Genomic DNA, 17,073 nt, shown 5'->3' on the forward strand with positions numbered 1-17,073 from the left:
GCGGACGTCACGCCAAGAATTGAACTAACGTTGATTTATGACTAGAACCAAATTAATGTAGCCATCTGATTAATTTTACAGGCTTATAATATTTTGACGGAACTGTTTAATACGTATGTAATGAATATATGATGATTTGTGTACGTGTTGCTGTATGAAATTTATGTTGGATGTTATGAGCAAATGGATTACGGTTTTGATTTAAATCCAAATTTATTTGGAGTGAGTGCTTTAAATAGAAGAAAACAAAATTAAAAGAATCAAACTGAAACACAGTTGTTGTTTGTTATAAGGAAAACGTGAAATGAATTATTTCAAAGCAGATTTCATTTTTACGTTTTAAAACAAAATGAATGTCTCTACAGTAGCTTATGGTGATACATCTTACAACATTGATTATGAGCAATTTGGTGAAATATTAAAACAATTGCGAAATGGAAGTTTACGGAATTTAACGAGGGACGACTTTGGAGATTTGTCCTGGATATTACGAAAGTCTCGTACAAATCACGCGTCCCAAAGGTATCGCGATGTTTGGGATTACCTTGGAGAGGCGCTGGGTCCGAGACGAGGACCCGTTGGGGCCGTAGTGGCCATTACTTGCGTGTATTGCCTCATATTTTTATCGGGTCTGTTTGGAAATATTTGTACCTGCTTAGTTATCGCCAAAAACAAATACATGCACACTGCTACTAACTACTACCTATTCAACCTGGCAGTAGCCGACTTGGTACTCCTTACCATCGGTCTTCCACCAGAGACCTACTCCATATGGTCAGCTTACCCTTGGATATTTGGCAAGGTGTTCTGTGTCGCGAGGACCATGGTGGCCGAAATGTCTACCAACGCCAGCATTTTAACCATCACCGCGTTCACTATTGAAAGGTAAATCATTTTTGTTCCATGCGAAATGCGTAGAACCATATTTTACACAGTTATATTTTGCCTTTGCATTTTACTAATGAATTAATTTTGACAATTATTTAAATATAATATTACATATTTTATAGTGGCGGTGCTTTACATTATATTGTATTTGTTTGTTTAGACTAAGCTAGATTGATATTTATAAGGCACGGTAGACTTTCTGTTAGATTTAGTCAAATGATTAATTTCAAGATATTCACTTTGAAATGTCCGGTAGTTGTTTCCACAAAAATCACAGTTATTATATGATTATTATTAAATCAATACAGGTGACTGTTGTGTGTTCTTTACAATAACAATAATAAACAACGGAAAGTTTCCTAGATAAAATTTAATGCAAATAACTGAAGTAAATGAGGTTATGGTTTAGGTATTGGTTTTGGCATTGTCTCAAAAGTCGATTCTAAACTTTCATGACAGTTTCCGTTATTTATACTCAATTAGCAATGTTCTTTAAGCATGTAAATGATGAAAGATTGCTTCAGTGACCTGATATTGATAATCTGTTTTTATTTCCTCTCTAAAAAAAAACACGTAAAATGGGGTCAGACTGTACATCTACTAGAAAATAAGGCCTGTTTGCGATTCCCTTTAGATACTGTGTTTATAAAGTATGCATCTATGTCCAAATACTACCATTCTTTTTCTGTCATAAGTATAAACTTAGTTTTATTAAATTAATTTAATATTACCAGATCATTTAAAAAAGTTGGGTTTTTCTCATTATACACCATAATCATATTAAGTCAGTCAAATTATCTAGAAAGACGTATATGACTATCAAATAATGTTTGACATTATGAAACAATTTTAAGTCTTAAAGAGAAACGAACATATACTTGCACTTATTAATGTTTGTTGCTGTTTTATTTGAATACTTCCGTACAGTCATAAAAACTACTAGGATAAGGCTAGTAGTCGAAAAATACATAATTTAAAGAAACACAAGAGAATTTATAGAGACACAAGGCAAGTGCCCACTTTAGCATTCATATTATGATTTGCGATAATGCTTTCAAATATTCCTTTTTAAATTATATATTATATATATATTAGGGATGCAAACGAATGGCAAAATTGATATTCGAATATCCGGTAATTCGTTCGATCGAATATTCGAATATTCGATTACCAAAATAAATATTTAAAAATGCAGTCAACTACTATTAATATTCGCTACAGTTATAGCCGGGGCCTTTGTAATAACCGGTATACGCGACGGACGATGATTTTTCCTAAAATTAGCCTGTGAAATTCCCCATTTACCGAAAATAAATCCATCAAAAAGCAAAATATTCTGAACAAACAAACACCCAAATAAACTTCAATTCAACAGCATTCATATTTATAAAAAAGGCCATGATCTCTACTAAACATTACTATGGAAAAACCGAACCTACTCGGGAATTAGTTCAACAATAAAACGAAAATAACCCTGAATTTTGACTCATCTATTGTACAACAATGTCCTAAAACGATATTCTATGCAGTTACATTTCAAAGCACCAACGTTATATTAAAACATGGAAAACAGTTTAGAGCACATAGCTAGCACATGATATTCATATCAATACGGCGATTTGAGCTATATCGCACAGCTTAATTGGCAGTCATGACATCACTTCATTCATCCATTCATTAATTCATTCAAATATAATATAAAATAATTGAAACTTGTTTGATGTCATTTGTCTAATAGTCAGTTTTCGTAAAATTACGGGTACTGTTAAGAGTCCCCGACGATATGTCCCTTATTAACATGTGACGCGTGTATAGTGTCATCACGTTCACGCCTCTGGCATTAGGTATCAATCGTTGTAAAAACAAGACAAGGACATTTATACAACAACACAGTTGTATGCAAAAGGTGTCCTTTTAATCAAACGAAAAACATCGAATATTCGAATAGCGATTTGGACATTCGAATATCAAACGTTCGATCGAATATTCGAATATTCGTTTGCATCCCTAATATATATATATATATATATATCAAATATGCCAATAACAGATATATATTTTATATAATATAGTCATTTTTAACCTTTTCATATTAGAAATCACATTATACAGGAAATTATATGCTTGTTATATAGCAATATGTCACTTCTGGGTCATATTTATCATTTTGATAAGAAGATTTTCACAAAAACTCTTAATTAAGTTACATTTGGCATCAGTTTGTGAAGTCAGAGACGGATCTGCAAATGCATGCGAAAGTTGCCCAGATGGGCGTATGGATGCCAAATTTATATTTTGTCGGGAATAAACAGGCTTGAAAACGATCTCCAAAACAGTCAAAAACTGCAAAGCAATATGCTGAAAAAAAGACTTCTTCCCTGTTTAATTTCAAACACAAACTTAATAAAGGTACATTTATCAGTACGATAAGCATACGAAAGGGATACAATTATCTAATAAAGGGACATATTTCATTAAAAGTGACGTTTTGATATTTTACATATTCAACCTTATTTTAAAAACATTCAATTGTTCAATATGACAAAGTACAGTATACGGAATGCAACAGCGTGAAAATACCATACGAGTCTTATGGATCATGGCAGATCATTTCGTGTACAGATTACACAATCATTGGAAAACGGTCTCACGCTTACAAAACTATACAAATTATTCGTTTAAAGGAATTGAATAATAGTATATCAAATATAAAAAATATGTACATGGGAACCAGTTACAGTAGATATGACCGTGATTGCTGTTGTCATTGTCGCTATGTAGGTAAACGTTCAGTCAAATTACAGCAATTATATGAGGCTCAAGTAAAAACAATATGTTTTATATATATTTAAGATAAAGACAATGTATGAATAAAATAAATAAAATAACTATTAATACAATTGAATACATATATTATTATCACATAGATCATATCAATTTGAAAATAATACAATAAAAACTACAGGGACTGAAGAATATAACTCCATGCTATGCAATCCAACATGATAAAAAATCTGTCATAACTAAACATATCATTCGGGAAAAAATATCATACAAGAAGCAAAACAATGCAAATTAAAAGCAAGATATTTTGAAATCCGCAGGTACACTAAAGGATGACAATAAAAATGAAATTAAAGCAATGATATAAATATATATAATGTAAAAAGTGCAACAGTTAAAACATTGCAAACTCAGGCAATTTTTGATAAATACAAATGATTATTAAAAATTACTGCAGTGGTTGAGTACAATACAGGCTTGTCTTACCATTGACATAAAACCATGCATGCAAAGCAGCACATGTAAAACGGAAAAGTACGGCAATTGCTACCGAAGAAAAACTAGAAATGTGTTTAACCCTGATTAAAGTTAAAATTTAGCGGCTTGTGTGATTCCATCGCAATTTCAGTATCATCTAATTGTCCTCGTTCTGAGTTAAAACTTGAATACGGCGTGGTTACTTGATGTCTTCGAGTAAAAATAGTTGTAAATTCACTGCTATGCCAAGTACAAAAATGCCATATTTTTATTTTCGTTTTCATTGAGTCAGAAAATTGTTCTCGTGACAAGGGTTTCAACACGGAGAATATAAAGTAAAGGTTTGGATTCTTAGTGCATGCTTATCATAAATATTTTCCTAGTCTATGCTAAAAAACGCACAACTTTATCTATCGTTTCATCATTAACACGTGAGGAAAACTTAACTCGTTTCTTTTCATTGCTTCCAAAAATATCAGATATATCAACAATGACAATTGTACATTACCATTAGCGTTTTCATAAAACTCGCCATTGACTAGATTTCTCCCAGGAATTGATGAATGAAAAAGACATGCTTTATTTACATTATACACAGGTTTTGTACGTTATGAGACTTCTATCATATTCGTAATCTGCATTTAGTGGTCTAAATTTTAGTTACAAATCTGGACTAGACATTTTAATTTATGAGTAACGTAGCATTTAAAGATTTTTTTGGTAAAACCCAACCCAGATATACAAAGATAACCATTTTCACATTATTCACACGAATAATATCTTAACCCCTTTCTTGTTCATTATAAATAAGATTATTTTGCTTAAAAATATTTACATTCACACTTCATTCCTTAACGATGGTTGTTATTTATCAATTGCACTTTATTTCTGTATAAAGCGCAATGGTATTTCTCATCGATATCGCGTGCGTTTGTCCGATACTCCTGCCCTATTTACTACGGAACTATTTTTTTCAATGAAATCGTAGTAAAATTATTGGCAACATGCAAAACTGTAATCTGCAGTAAATCAGTTAAAACAAAAAAGCAACGATAACTTGATTGATTTTAATGTAGATCATTTCATAATGGATGGAACAGTTGAAGAAACGTTTGTGTTTAAAAAGGATGTTAAATGTCACGAAAATGCAAACACAGTTAGTTCAAAATAACCTCTATAACGGGTGCTTGTATGACGTCATGAGTGATGTCATTGAAAAAGTTTTACATTAAACATCAGTGCGTTCAGTCAGGCGAGCGTTTACAAAACGCTCGCAAACGTTTTGTTTTGTATCCCTGTTGCAACGCAGCGCATACACGTAAAGCGGGAAACCAAACAGCGAACGTTCGCCGCAAACATCTTTACTGAACGCTCGATTCGGGCCGCAACATAACTCGGCAGCTGCATTTTGTTTCGACGCCATTTATTGCAGTGTTCATTCGTTTTGAAAGTGTTTTTTTTTAGAAAAATGACTGGATTACTGGGATTATTTACACACAAAACCTATTGGGTAATCAATTAATTACCTATTCAGTCCTACTTTAACCGTTGTTTGTTTTGATAACTAATTTAAGCCTGAAAATTTTGTAAACATGTTCTTGATAGAATGTAGAGCATCTTAAGCATCAGAAAAAAAATATTTGAAATTTCTTTGTTCATTGCATACGACGTAATGGAATCATGTCCATATAAGTCGTATATTCTGAATAAAATCGACAGAAATAACTAAAGTTCGGAGGAGTTAAGCGTTTTAGACATAATTTAGTGCTTTTAATAGTCAAAACAACTGCAGAAAAAACAATTTGGTAAACACATCAGCTTTCCAGGAAAAGACAAATCAGCAGAAAATATGTAAGTTATATGTGGTTTATTTCATGTTTTGGTATTTGTATGCAGCTACATTATATATTCTAAAATATGTTTTCGTGCAAAAGTTTAAATTACAAATTGCACATACATATCATGGCATCAACAGTACATTTTCTTCATCAATATTCGCTGGAGAAATGCTGCGGTTGAGTTTAATACCAATGCGTTTAATGACCGCACAAAGCGCAAAATTAAATTGTAGGAGGACGGTTTTCATAAGAGAGAAGTTAAGAAAACATTTTTTCTACAAAGACAGTGATTTATTGTCAGTAAACGGGTTCTGAAACCAGAAGGTCATCAACATGTTGATAAACAGGAAACAGATGTTTTCCTCCTTTTCTTAACACAAACGATCTTTCGTGTTTAATGCTTTTCTCTTATTACGATTTCCCTTGCACTCACTGAATAGGTATATTTTGTTATGCTGTTTAAAATATGTGTGAATTCAGCTGAAAAAGCAATGTTAGTCTTTAAAGCATTTATTCTACACACAACTTTGAGAAAAAATATGATCATACCAGTCATGTTTATTTTTTACAGTAGAGAATTCCGTATGTGAGCCATGAGTTGAAAGTAGATATATTTAGCCTGGTTAAGTAGCATGCAGCGCAATCGCCATGCGCAATGGCCATGCGGGCGACAGAAAACGAAATCGTACTAATGTTTCTGTCATGTCATTCTATACCCTGAAGGCCTTTAGAATTTTTTTAGTAATGCATTGAAAACCACACCAACAAACCAATGTTACAAACATAAGCCCCGTATTGCGGTACAACACAAAGGCCCAAACGTCACTGTATGAACGTCATAAACGTACAAACACCCCAACCAGTCACTTTACGCATAACAATAGCTTCTTGAAACATTATCGTGTCATCAAGTATACAATGTCCGTTAATACTAGCAATATTTTACAGTTAATAGGGATGTCTGATTAGCCTTATTGCTACGGATATTCCTTGTTAATGGCGTTATATGGCATAACAGGAATACAACTGCTGTGTTTTTGATGCAGAATGTGTATAGATGCAATCTGTAACGTGTAATGTAATATAGTAATAAGTACACTTCCAAATTCTAACGAATACCTTTTAAAAACGCAGCATAAAACTAGTTATTCATAGACTTAATGTCAATACAATAATTACTTTAAGTTCTGCATAGTTCCATAGAAATTGATTGTGCTTCATTTCTGGATATCTATAGCAATAGGATACAACCTAATCAAAGCGATATATCATTCAACAACTGATAACATATCAAGAACTATAATAGAGCTAATCATTAAGGTGCGTAGATCAATCACATAAAATCTACTAGTTGATGATTTACGACGCAAAAAAATACAAATTACATTCATAAAAACCCAGGCCCACATAAAACAAATATTCACCTTAACCTAGATTTACGAAACGGCGACCAAATAGCCAAAGAAAACACCAACTAAGCGCAACACGAGTACGTCAAAATCAACGTCTACATGATTTTTAACCCTAAAACGGATCGTTAAATTTATAGGCTTTTTGTTTTGAATGTTCATTACATGTGTTTATAAACCTTAACCGGATCGTTTAGGGCTTTTTGTCCGCCAAATGCATTATATAATAAGGCGTAACAATACTCAATATTTGCTTCGATGAACCAAGCGTTTTTGCATAGCAGTCTGCATCTAAAATATTTTGCGACACTATTAATCAACAGCTTATTGTATAAAACCGGTTTTTGGTTTGATCAAAGTTATATAACTTGTTCAGTTATTTATCAATATTTATCAAATCGTACTTTCAAATCAAATCTTTTTAATAAGTCAACTAGACAGACAGAAGTTTTATATGATTGGCTGCAGGTCTACATATTGATTCGTACTGCAGATAACCATTGACTGAATCAAATTGTGTCCAATGACCGAGTGCAATTTACACCCCTGAATTAATTATGAACCATGGAAACGATGTTAGTATTTATGAAAACAGAATAAGTTTAGCATTTCACAATTATGATTTACATTTGTTTATTACAAATATGCAGGACACACAACACCGTACCGACCATATTCATTTGTTAGAACTATGTATGTTTCACATTTTAATCTGTTTTTCGATATATTGTCAATAATTACAATAATATATTCATGCAAAAAAGTGTGTCATGTGGTAACACCATTTCAGATAATTGGATGTTTGTGAACATACTAAGTCCTTGACTGAAAACACTGTCAAACATATATGTACTGAATTATCTTTCAACATGCGATTTAGTAACATAATCTTAGAAGATACTCTCGGCCGTTGAGTCGGAACAAAACAATGCAATAGTTGCAAGCATAATAAAAAAAAGACTTAGCAAAGAATCAGAGAGACACCTAACGTTACAAGAAATAAACACAGTCAAATAATCAATAAAATATCGTTATGGATAAATGTTGAAGTTCGCTGGCTCGGATTAACCGTCATCTCCTAAACAAAACAAGACCCCGATAGACATGAGAGCATTGTACTTTGAACACTTTCTTAGAATTTCCAAGATTTCGCATTCTACAAAGTATGCAAACACTATTTTCCGAAAATGCATTGCAATGCCAGCATATTCCGAGAATATAATGAAAATCTGATAACTATTTTAAAAGCATTTGAACCTTTTCGTCAATAATTATATTGCATTCAGTAACATAAACTGCTTTGTAACTAATAGATCACACAAAACTCGGTGTCTAGACTTACAAGCTATTTAACTCCTCTTAACAGAATCTCAAAGTCTATACAATGAATGGTTGGTGTTCGTCACGAAAGAAGGGAGTAAATCTGTATAACCTTCCTTACATATGAAGGCCATCATCAAAGTATAAATAAACAGTTAATCTTAAATTAATATTTGAGCCGTACATAGTATTCAACTAAATGTATTATTTCCAACTAGTAAAGAGTTTTTAATTGCGATTAATAGCCTTCAACACCTATCATATATATTATCGAATTCTGTATTAAATATGAAGTTTACATACACATTATTTCCTCTTTAAATCAGTTCTGATTTAACATCCCATCTCTCCCCCCCCCCCCCTCCCCTCTCTCGCTCTCTCTCTCTCTCTCTCTCTCTCTCTCTCTCTCTCTCTCTCTCTCTTCATAGAAAATTGTTGTTGTTTTCTTGAATAAAATTGTAAAAAAAGGCGCTGCCCACTCAATTTTACCGGAGTAACTTCATCGGTTGACACACACAATGTCGCGTTGCGGGGTAGGTGCTCATAATGCCTGCCCGAAACCGTCGCATTACTCATTCAAGGGAATCGTGTTTGTACTTCTATTCATCGGTTTTAGTTGTCCTTTGTATTGTATTTAACGCCTACTTTACCACACATTATGCTGTAAATTCACAGTTGATACATACGCTGTACGCTTCTTAACAGGAATTGACTGAAACAAAATCAGGAAACATTCTCATATATATGATAAACGGAAAGAGACACTAATTTGTTTTAATGTACTGTTGATGAGATATTATAATGAGAGGATTGTACAATACGCCGTTTGATAGCCAGCTTAGATTTGTGACCCTCTGGATGGCTTAAAATAAGACAAAAAGAGTTTCTACTAAGAAAACTAACTCGACTGACTTTTCATGTTTTTTGAATGTTTATCAACAAGATATATTAAATATATTAAACTAATGTGCAATAGAAAAATATAACAGGAGGATACAAAATCAGTTGAGAAATTCCAATTTGAAATGTGTGACAGTTTTGTTGTCATGTGCGTTAGCATTCCTAAGCCTTTCAGGAACTTACATGAGATGAATAGCGTAATATACGTAAACAATTGACAATTTTTATGGTCACATTTCAAATTTCATCCTTTATGAGGTTTTTAATCAATTATAAGAGCATTTCGCAAAAGAGACAAGAAACAACTTAAATATGGCAACTGCTTTGCAACTTCTAGAATACACAGATTCGGTACATACAATGGGGAGTCTAGACGTCTGTTCCATTGAAGAATATCTTAAATAAATTGAATCTGTCTTTTTAGTATTTTCATGCTATATGAGACAGGTCAAAGACGACAACATACACAATAACACAGGGAGTACACTTGTTTGCATTTGTTGGCATTTGTATAACGCACACGTTATGCTGTTTCATCATACGATAAATTACTACATGAATGTGGTCATATCTAATCAAAACATTTTTAACCCTCTGTTTCAGGTACGTAGCCATCTGCCATCCACTGAGAGCGCACACCATGTCTGGATTGAAGCGAGTTGTCCGAATCATCATTGTAATCTGGCTCATAGCCGCCGTTTCCTCCATCCCGCTCACACTGCAGTTCAAAGTCGTTTATGCTGTCGACCACTGGAACAGAACCATCCCTGAGTCTGCCTTTTGTGGCATCGGGGAGAACAACCATATCGAAAGGACCTTTGAGATTTCTACGTTTTTTTTCTTTGTGTTTCCCATGACACTGATTACGGTCATGTATTCTATGATTGCAATTGCAATTCGGAAATCAGGGTTCATCCGAGATGGCTCAGATGCGTCAAATCGAGAACGCGTAACCGGAACAGAGATGCGCGCCCAACAACAGACACGTGCACGGCAATCAGTTCTGAAATTGCTGGGTAGGAACATTTGATATTTCAAGATATATCAATACGATATTTAACAGGGTTTTGTAGGGTTATATTTTCGGCCCGGTATTTTCATTGCCTTAATAGGTTAAGTAGGTAAATGAAACGATATATACACCTCTACGATAACTGTGTTTTTTCAGTTACAGAAAATATTGATTCATTCAATTGATATTACAATATTACTCTTTCTAGAAATACGGATAAGGAATTGACAGAGACATAAACTTAAACTTAAAATTCTCTTTGAGATATTAACATCACGGCACATTCAATTTTACGACCGCTGAGCAATAGAATTGGAACATGCTATCTGGAAGTTATCTTTTCCAATCACACAAATGCATTTTATTTTGTATTTACATCACATCAGCGGCCTTAGCGAAATTTTTGTTCATTGCTTTTAGGGATAATGATTTCATCACCGAAAAGATAATAATATGATCCGAGTTCCACATAGTCGCTACTGCTTTACATTCTAAGAATAAACAATGTACCTTATATGAGTTGTAATGTCGGGGATGCAATATTGATCCGTTTCTTTTATGAACTCTCGAGTTGTCCAATTTAGAAATAAATGAAATAAGCTAAATACCTTGCTACCAATTGTTCAATTCTTCAACCATAGATGTGAAGTAACAATGACTTACAATTTCCTGTTATCTAGATAAGTGTTAATATAGTGTAACTTTGCTCCAATGTCATCCACTTTATACACCTTTTCTGAGGTAAAGAAATTCACTTAACACAATAACGGGTAGCCATCAATACCTTTCCTTCATACTATGACTACCCTACTCCACTCCACGTTGCTTTCCGCGCAATGCCGTTAACAAAGCGTATGCTACATTTGTGCAAAATGGCAAAGTATCTGATTTGACAACATATTTATTGGAATATGATTAAGTTGTCTGTATGACTATTGTGCGCAATGTGTTTACTTAAATGTTGACATAAATATAACATTTAACATCATACTTCATTAAACGGACCATGGTAGAATGTAGGTCTTAACATTACACAGAGATCATCGTTTCCATTGCAGAAATCTTTGTTTCCCTATAACCGTTCTTGTGTGACTATGCATCTTTACTAAAGTACATAGCACACTTATACGCCAACTTGCCTGTTCAACCCAAATAGATTGATACAAGTCCAAAGAATGCCTTGCGATGCAAAATGTCAATTTAACTGTTGATTCTCATTACATTCTTGCCACGTTATTAAGAAATACGTGCACTGGGTAATATAACTCGACAATAATGGCGAGACGGTGATTTTATGATAAGTATTCTTGTTGTTTCAGTGGCGGTGGTTGTGGCTTTTTTCGTTTGTTGGGCACCATTTCACGGGCAGAGGCTCATGACACTATATATTCCTGCCTCGAAATGGACAGATAATCTTCTGGACCTACATAAAATCATTTATTATATCTCAGGCGTCTGTTATTTTGTCAGTTGCACAATAAATCCGATTCTTTACAGTATCATGTCGCTAAAGTTCCGACAGGCCTTTAAGCAAACACTCCTTACAACCATTTGTTGTAGGCAAAGAGTTCATTCGACGAAAAAACGAACTTACTTTTCCTATCGATTTTCAAATAAGAACGGTTATTCTGAAACAAGTTTTACATCAGTGGACGCAGCTTCCCCTCGAGGAAACAAGGAACACAATTCCAACCATAGTCCTAAAACAAAGCGTAAACAAAGAAATATCTCAAGTGGTCGAGGAGACAGCATCGAAAATACAAGTGGATGTCGATTGGTCGGATCTCCTCCAAAAAAGGCGACAAAGGATGCACAAGGGGATTGTAAATAGCAGTGTTAATTGTTAGTCATTTTAAAGTAATAATTGTGTTAATTGTATTGTTGTATGACTGATAATATTTAAAACCTGGCTGAATCGAAATTAGCTTTCTGTAGGAATAAAACTCTCGTATTAAGCGTTGTGTTTCTTTCATACAACTGTAAATGAAAGGTGTACGTATGACATTTAATTTTAAAACGAAACCATTATTTATCGTTTCTTACCACCATTTTACATTTGTTTTTTTACATTATGTGTTTTAAAGGTAAAGGTACTCAACAATGTGATGAGTACGCAGTTCAGTACGTTTAATATTTGTCGTCCAGAGGAAATAAAAAAATGCACTTCACGTACTTTTTTTATCAATTTTTCTAAAGTAAAAATACGCAAACGATATGGAGCCATCTACGCATGTTTATCCATGTGTCAAATATAATTTAAAAAAAAACCAACCTCTTGCTTAAAGTAAACAATTCCAATTTCATCAACGGACAATACCTACTTCCTAGTTTTGTCACCGGGAAGCAGCTGTATATCCAAAATAGTATATCTAATGTGTACCATGTGTTACAATAGTCCTTGTTTAAGTAATCTTATGAGAGTAATGCGGTGCGTGACGCAAAAGGAAAGGTCAAATGGTTATTATATCATTTTATAGATTTTCTTAAATGACGAGCCGTGTTTCCACCATAACGTGTTGTAACTGTGATAACACTGGGGTTTGATACGTTACTTTAAGTCCTAACTTGGCTGTATTTGAATCCAAAATTTTATATACAAATAAATGATTCAAGCAAATTTGTTGACTTATATGAAGGACGCGAAGTACTTGTTGTGCAGTCCCATATCCCCGGGGTCGGGTAATGCAATGCATAGGGTTACTCTCATATATATGTATAACCGTCAACATCATCGTTTATGTTATACACTTGAAACAAATGTTCATAATAGCAAGAAAATGAGACGAGTACAAACCCAGTCTATAGGTACAAGGTAAATATTGTTACCATTTAGCCTACAATGGCAAACGTCCGCTTTGCACCTTTAATAGTCATGATTAAATGAATATTACTTCGCACATATATCTCAACCAAAGAAAATATATTGGGTATAAACTCAGGTGTGTGGGTTCTAAGTAAAGGCAACAAACCTTTTGTTTTAAGACATCGTGACATATGCAATTAGTTCCGTGCCCGTTCTTTGGTCAAAGTTTAAGAAAACAGCTGTGACCCCATTATCATTTGCGTTTACACAATATGAATGTCATCTTTGCTTTTTAAATTACACAAAAGAAATAGTGTTGTGTTTGATTTTACTTTCAAGTTAGGACGCGTCCAACAACTTTTGTTTCCTGCACCACGATCGATGTCCATAAATGCGGAGCAAACGACGATATTTCGAATGCCTGCTGCTATTCTACAAGGCAATTAAGTGTTCCAGAACATATCAGAGCAAGTGTTATCGCCACTCGTTATACGAAACATTGCAGGTTTATTGTAATTCCTGTAATATGATTGCTTATAATCTATCTAAATGAGTTTTAAAATACGTTTTGAACAACTGAATCCATTTAATGACATCCTAATTCATATCCTGAATGTTTTCGTAATGAAAGTTCATCCAAATGGTTTACGGATAATCTGAAATGATGCTTTTTTCTGTCATTATTATGTCATTAATTAATACGAAACCAAAACCTCTAATTTGAGTGATCGTGTTTTACCAACAAGTACATATGCAATGAACTTGCATCTGTGTTCCTATTTTTTTATATTTTTTAACTTAAAACAATCAAAATATTTAATACATACACCGCTGCCAAGCCGTGGATGATAGTTGACATGTGAGCTCCTTGCATCTAGTATATGAAATATTACCCTGTTGTCGGCGTGGAATATGGCCTACACTGGACAAAATAGGTTCATCTTAGTTACTCAATAGTTGTTGTCTTCTGGCTGTATTATTTGTACGTATTAAATTAAATGGGGGGGGGATATATACCATGTGTGAAACCCGAAACAAATCAAAGTTTCTTGGACTCCTCTTCGTCCATTAGGATTCGTCGAGACTAAGAAAGTTGCTCTTTGAAACTAATGACAAAAAACGATCTCATTGGTACTTTAGTATACAACTTAATTTTAACGAAAACACCTAACATCAATATCTAAACTTAGCATGTAGTGCAAAAATATTTTATAATGCAAATCAACCATTCATTTAAAAAGACAGTTTCGACGTACTTCATATCGTTATTGTAACTATTTTTATACCTCCTTTGTAGGTTTTGATATTGGGTATTTCCATGACTATAAATATCCACCAATCGCTATCATATTAACTATAAATAAGAATGAATAAGTTTTGAATGTGATGAGAAAAACATGTTCCAAATACCTATTTGTATGCATTATTAAACAGAAACTATTTTCCAGAAAATATTTACTGAGGATACATTAATCTACCATCGAAACACAGGGATTAAGAGGATTTCGTCGACAGATTTATAGTTGGGTGTTGCTATAATGATTTAGAAGACCGTTGTACCTCATCATACTATTCAAAGACATGTTCTAAATCAGAAAGCTTCTGTACACACGAAACATTGTGTATTTGTAGAACATAAGTCATTGAATATTTCTAACAATAATCTGTTTTGCAGGTCTCGAAACTGCTGTGCACACAGAACAAAAATTTATAATATTTAAGTGCTATAATTTCCGTGGCAAATTTTAGGAAGAATATCCTTTATCAGAATGTTGTTGAAAGTATGTTCGCATCTTTCGAAAGTAATAATTTGATTTGTTCAAGCCTTTTTTTGGAAACACTTGCTCATTCCTCAAACACACCTGAATATGTACATAAAATAAAAATTGGACCTACAACAAACATAAAACTGTTTTAAATGTTTGTGTTTTGGTATGCGAAACCCTCTTTCTTCCATTTTTATTTACATTATATTTATTTTTGAATCTCTTTACCACGGCAATATTGCCTTTAACTTATGTTCCTCAAATGAATGCAACTGCATGACTAAAATGTGGTCATTATAAGTCCTCAGATTATGATATTTGTGCCCGTTAAGGTATACTATGTGTGATTATGTGAAAATTGGATGCCTGATAGCCCCGTATTATTTTGGTATTGTTTGACAGCGTATATTATGTAAAGACAGAATATGTAGATGTAATACAAAAAATATGTTTTGCAAATGCTTTGTTTGACCTTGAAATATTGTAAAATAAATATTCTTAACTCGGATTACAGTTGAAATAAAGAACACATCTACAATTATTCAATTGAATCCACTGGGAAAGCCCAATTGTCAAAGAGTGAATTTGAGACGTTACACGTAACTGCAGGGTACGGCACTCAAGCATGATAAAGTAATCGTTTGATGGTTGTTATTAATTAGAAATTAGCAATTCATGATATGTCAACAAAATTATAATTCAAAGACAGCGACCATCACCTTGAAGGGGGCTAGTAAAAGCAAGAACATCTTTTTTAGATATATTATAATCGAAACCTGAAAGGTATAACAGAAAAAACAGCCCTTACAAGAATATTTTGACCTTGACCTTAAAAAACAACACGTATAAGCAATACAAGATAAACCAGCACAGTGTGGTAATGTTATTTTAAATTGTTGTAAAGGACAATATAATTCACATTCCGAAGTTAAATTTCCGAACATTGAGAAACGAGCGCATAACAACATGCCTAATTAAAAAGTTATTTAACAATGTAGTTATTATCTCCAAAAGTATTTTATCAAGTGTTATTGTCCTTTGTAACACAAATGGTTTCATTTTTATAATTCATATTTCTAAATTATCAATAGAACCAATTGTCGTAACTGTGCCTTTAATGATTTGTTAATAAATACCACGTTAAGCAAATGTTCTTCCAGTATTTAACAGCTATTTGACAGTACATAAATATTATATAAACAGCTATGAACTGTTTAAAATCAATCTCTGTGATCCATGAACGTTACATGATAATTAGTAGCTCCTTATCAATATAATCTATTTCTATTTGAAAAATGTAAGCGATATATGAAAAACGTGATCTTTGAACAAGGCTATTCCCGTAAACTGTTAAAACTATGTAATTGTAACTAGACGCACTCCTTTGATAGTTTATGAACAATATTTGAAGTTATATATAGATGGTTAGATAATGACGCAGAATAGAGCGGGTGGTGTTTGATACAGGTCGTCTTAAATGAGCTTTCATTAGCCATGCAATCGCGCAAAACCATGTATTGTTTTAGAGGTTTTATTTACCGTACCAACGCGCATATCTAAGAGTTTCGATTGACCGTTTCATTAAATATTAGTTAAATAGCACTGTATTGTATATAAAATACACACGTGATATGAATCATTTCGACAAACAATATTATTATACAATTGGGCTGGGCCACAAGTCTGAATGTAAAATAAGTTTGACCACTGGTCGATGAGAGATGTTTAGTACCTTTCATGGATGTGAGCGTGTATTCATGTTCGATCTGCATTGAACTGAAAGCGCCTTGGTTTTTTGCCGATTCATTGTATCGTTGCCGATAAACTAGACTGGGTTGTACCTCGATTGGTTTTACGTTAATTTTAAGACCATAAC

General features: G+C 33.4%; 1 protein-coding gene across 1 annotated transcript; it reads left to right on the forward strand.

Moving 5' to 3' along the window:
- Positions 1–349: 349 nt before the first annotated feature.
- LOC128215093 (pyrokinin-1 receptor-like) lies at positions 350–12,610 on the forward strand. The gene is made up of 3 exons (XM_052921815.1): positions 350–885; positions 10,220–10,632; positions 11,948–12,610. The coding sequence occupies exons 1-3, from the start codon at positions 350–352 to the stop codon at positions 12,457–12,459; spliced, it is 1,461 nt and encodes a 486-aa protein (XP_052777775.1). The 3' UTR covers positions 12,460–12,610.
- Positions 12,611–17,073: the final 4,463 nt, after the last annotated feature.

This window comes from Mya arenaria, chromosome 13, assembly GCF_026914265.1.
Source record: "Mya arenaria isolate MELC-2E11 chromosome 13, ASM2691426v1".
Classification (NCBI taxonomy): domain Eukaryota; kingdom Metazoa; phylum Mollusca; class Bivalvia; order Myida; family Myidae; genus Mya; species Mya arenaria.

Bases quoted from the DNA above. Each gene is read 5' to 3' on its own strand.
- LOC128215093 (XM_052921815.1), top strand. From the start codon at position 350: ATGAATGTCTCTACAGTAGCTTATGGTGATACATCTTACAACATTGAT. The intron at 886-10,219 runs GTAAATCATTTT...CCTCTGTTTCAG, and splicing joins ACCGCGTTCACTATTGAAAG to GTACGTAGCCATCTGCCATC. The intron at 10,633-11,947 runs GTAGGAACATTT...TTGTTGTTTCAG, and splicing joins ATCAGTTCTGAAATTGCTGG to TGGCGGTGGTTGTGGCTTTT.